This window comes from Rhipicephalus microplus, chromosome X (genome assembly GCF_043290135.1).
Source record: "Rhipicephalus microplus isolate Deutch F79 chromosome X, USDA_Rmic, whole genome shotgun sequence".
Taxonomy (NCBI): domain Eukaryota; kingdom Metazoa; phylum Arthropoda; class Arachnida; order Ixodida; family Ixodidae; genus Rhipicephalus; species Rhipicephalus microplus.
This window is the reverse complement of record NC_134710.1, coordinates 306,751,666-306,755,799: the sequence shown is the minus strand read 5'-3', so window position 1 is coordinate 306,755,799 and position 4,134 is coordinate 306,751,666. Positions and strand designations below refer to the sequence as shown.

General features: G+C 50.7%; 2 protein-coding genes across 2 annotated transcripts; both read right to left on the bottom strand.

The window, feature by feature from the left end:
- Positions 1-1,718: 1,718 nt before the first annotated feature.
- Positions 1,719-2,651, bottom strand: LOC142775291 (uncharacterized). The gene has a single exon (XM_075876633.1). The coding sequence runs from the start codon at positions 2,649-2,651 to the stop codon at positions 1,719-1,721; it is 933 nt and encodes a 310-aa protein (XP_075732748.1).
- Positions 2,652-2,752: 101 nt separating this feature from the next.
- LOC142775290 (uncharacterized) lies at positions 2,753-3,208 on the bottom strand. Its single transcript, XM_075876632.1, has one exon. The coding sequence runs from the start codon at positions 3,206-3,208 to the stop codon at positions 2,753-2,755; it is 456 nt and encodes a 151-aa protein (XP_075732747.1).
- Between the last annotated feature and the right edge of the window lie 926 nt (positions 3,209-4,134).

The window sequence follows — 4,134 nt, the reverse complement described above, 5'->3', positions numbered from 1 at the left end:
GACTAAAATTGAGCTGATGGCTCACTATAAGACGAAACTCAATCAGCATAAATAAAACGAATTTTTTGAGTAAACGTTTCATATAAAAACACATACACGTAGTGTGAAAGGGTCAATCTATAAAATGAGCTTTAACTTGCAACTGATATACGGACATAATGAACAAAAGTTGAACTCAGAATATCATAACCAATGCGAAATTATCAACAATAGTGAGTAGGACACGTCGTATTTGACTCAATCACGTTTGTTATGACGGCGTACATAGGTTTCCTACAGAAATTCGGTGCCTTGAAGTGATCAGCAGTTTTTCGAGAAAGAACGTCGCTAGAAACAGTGCTGCGGCAAGTCGACTTGTCGTCGTTAGGGCAGCGGCGTTGCGGTGACGTAGATAACTTAACTTGTCAAGACGTTGGCTCCATCAAAATTCTCTGTAATAATATTTAAAAGCATTTAGTCCATCACGTATATTTGAGTGACAGTATTAGAAGTAGACTCACCAATTTTTAAAGATCGGCTACAGAAATTTTCTGAGCAGGAAGCAGCCCATAATTACTTGACACCATTTGAACTACACGCCAACAGTAAATATATATAATCTAAAACTGTAGCTGAGCCGACTAGAATTCAAGCCTTCCAATAAAAAAATTTCCCGACAGGAGCTTGGCTGCCATCTTCCCCAATTAAACAAGTGACACCACACTTCTATCAGTCCAGTCAGATTTGCACAGAACTGCGTTTACACATGTAGTCATGTAAAATCAATGCCTGCTCAAATAATGGGTCAGAGTTCTTGGGGTCACCCATTGCCTTTAGGAAACGCTGAGAAACTTTCGCGGAACTAGAAATCACCGGGTTAGAACACCTCAGAGCCGTGGAAAACATATGTTGCCCGATTAAGCCATCTTCGACAAATGTGTGGTTCACTTGTACGGCGTCGCTCACTGCGGCTTCTGTTCTCTTCCTGCCACCACTTGCTGTCTTCATCTTTCCCGTAGTTGGCATGCACGCCACCCGAGCGAGATAACTGAGCGTGATCTAACTTCTAATATCGCTCACCGAGGGGCGAGAAGGAGAGGAGGCAAGCGCTACGAACTCAAATCAATCACTTCCCGCGAATCGCCTTATTTAAAATTCACAAAATAAGCAATAATAAAACACTTATAAACAAAAAGAGAAGTTATTTACAGGGGTATCATTTTTTTACTTGTAAAAACTTGTGAAAGCCATTAAATACGAACATCCCCATCAACCTCACTCTGTTCAACCGGATATTAGGATGCCCGGCAACCGCTACGAGCGTGCATGTGCCTTGAAACCGAAACTAGTGCAGAGTTTCCAAGGGCTAGTACGGCTCTAAAAAAAACGGTATCAAATCAATTCGAGTACTGTGTTGTCGAACTAAAAGACCTGAGTATAAAGCGAATGGAAGCATCAGTTTGGAGCTTACAAGCTGTAGTGACGTGCCCGGGTAGCGCTGACGCCGCTAGCCGAGCCAAAAGTGGGCGTGAAGCCCGCGAAGAATGACCCGACAACGCGTAGTTCACAAACAGCAAAAAGCCCCGTTTAATGCCCACCGATGCCTTTTATACAGAGTGGGGGCGCCACCTCCCAGTTACTAGAAGCAACAGGTGGCGTCCTCTACATCCCTCCTTCCGGAGCTCTCAAACACAAGTGTTCCAAAAGAGCACCACCAAGAAACAGTCCTTGCAGCAGTCTCACAAATTCAGTCTCCGAGGTGGCACCACGCGCCAGCCGTATCGTGTGTAACGGTGACCTGGCGATCCTGCAGCAGGTGCAGGAGCTGGAGTGTCCGATGCGTTACCGGTGTCTGCCCGCTGTGGTCCGGGAGACGGCGCCGATGTCGGGGCCGCAGGGTTGGGGATTCCCGTCTCATCCGAGGGGGCCGACTGAGGATTGCTGCAGGGGACAAGGTGTCTGCGGTTTCTCACTAGTATGCCACTGTGTGTCTGGACGATGTACGAGCGGGGTCTCTGAGCCGGGCTTAGGACCATCGCCCTTGCCCGCGTGTCACGCACCCAGACTTCCTCCTCATCGTCGAGAGCACGAAGGTCATGCGCTGCGTGTCGGTTATTGTAGTCTCTCTGTTGTCTTCGTCTCTGGGTGGCATCTCTGTCATTGAATTCTTTCACCTGGGGCCAATCTGGAACAAGGCTTTGAGTCGTGGCTGGCACACGAGTTCGCAGAGAGCGTCCCATGAGCAGTTGGGCCGGGCTGTAGCCAGACACACCGGGAGTGTTACGGTATGCTAGCAGAGCCAGAAACGGGTCTGTGGTCTTCAGAAACAACTCCTTGATCGTGCGAACCATGCGCTCTGCTTCGCCGTTCGACTGCGGGTAGCGTGGACTGCTCGTGACATGCGTGAAACCGTATGTCTTCCCAAAGTCCTCAAAAGCTTTGCAGGAAAACTGTGGCTCATTGTCGCTGACAACAGTCACCGGGATGCCGTGTCCGGCAAATGTGCTCTTGATCGCAGAAATAACGGCTCCCGCAGAAGTGGACCGGAGTGTGAGGACCTCAGGGTACCGAGAACGGTAGTCGACAACCACCAGGAACTCTTGATTAGCAAAATGAAACAAGTCAATGGCCACCCTTTCCCACGGAGCTGATGGTGTCTCGGTCGCAATCATGGGCTCACAGTGTTGAACGCGTATAGAAGCACATGCTGGGCAGTTCTCTACGGCTGCTTTAACTTGGCTGTTGAGACCGAGCCACCACACAGAGCCTCGGGTCACCGCCAAGCACCGATTTTGACGCCTTGGTGACCATCGTGCAGCAGGTTCACGATGTCTCTGCGTAGTGCTGCGGGCACAGCTAGGCGTCCGCCCATGAACAGCATGTTCTCGCATACAGTGAAGTCTCCCCGGTGGTCCCAGTAATGCGTCATGTTGAGCGGCAGACGGTCTCGTCGAGGCCACCCTATCATGCAGTATGCTTTCAGCATTGAGCACTCGCCGTCTGAAGTTTGGTGAGACCTGAAGTCTTCAAGACGTACGGCCAGGGTTGAAGGAAGGGCTGCCACGACCAGAGACACAAAAATTTCTGTGCTGTCCTCTTCGGGCGTGGAAGAGCCTTCGGGATCACTAGAGAGGGTGTCTGCCGTGGCCAGGTACTTTCCTGGACCATACTTGACTGTGAACTGATATCGCATGAGCCTTATGCGAAATCTTTGGATGCGAGGGGGCATGAGGTCCAGATCGGTGGAACCAAACAACCTGACGAGCGGCTGATGGTTGGTTTCCACGACAAAGCTGAGTTCACGCAGGAATTCCTCAAACCTCTCGATAGCCCAAGAGACACCAAGCGCTTCTTACTCAATCTGACTGTACCGCTGCTCAGCGGTAGTCAGTGCTCTTGACGCGAACGCGACAGCCCGTCGTTCTCCCGTCTGTTGCTCCTGCAAGAGAACCGCGCCTAGCCCAAACGAACTGGCATCTGCCGACACAAGGGTGGGTAGCTTTGGATTGTAGCTGGCCATACAAGCATTAGATGCCACCATTCCTTTCAATGTCTCGAAAGAGGTTGCTTGCGCATGGTCCCAGGTCCAGACCGCGTTCCTGTTCAACAGGAGCCGTATCGGTGTAGTGACGGCAGACAGGTTCGGTAAAAATCTTCCAATGTGGTTCAGCATGCCCAGGAAACGACGGACGCCATGTGTATCTGTCGGCGGCTTCATGTTCACAATAGCAGATACCTTGTCAGGGCCAGCCGAGATGCCACTGGCGCTCACCACTACACCAAGGAACTTGACGGAAGATACCCCCAAGGAGCATTTCGAGGCCTTCAACGTGATGCCCGCTTGTTCTAACTTGCGAAGGACTGCTTGGAGTCTGCTGTCGTGCTCGGAACGGCTCCTGCCGAATACTAGAATGTCATCTACCATGTTCACGCACCCTTCCAGGCCCTCTAGAATCCGAGACATATGGCGCTGAAATACTTCGGGAGCGGACGTGATGCTGAAGGACAGGCGGCGGTAGCAGTAGCGTCCAAACGGTGTTATGAAGGTAGTCAGCTCCTGACAGCTTTCCGATAGCCTTACTTGATGAGACCCCGATTTTGCAACAAGTTTCGAGAAGACCGCGGCATTGCCAAGACGGCCAAGTACCTGGTCCA

What these genes read in the sequence shown, in the direction of transcription:
- LOC142775291 (XM_075876633.1), bottom strand. Translation starts at nt 2,651, where the DNA reads ATGATTGCGACCGAGACACCATCAGCTCCGTGGGAAAGGGTGGCCATT.
- LOC142775290 (XM_075876632.1), bottom strand. Translation starts at nt 3,208, where the DNA reads ATGCCCCCTCGCATCCAAAGATTTCGCATAAGGCTCATGCGATATCAG.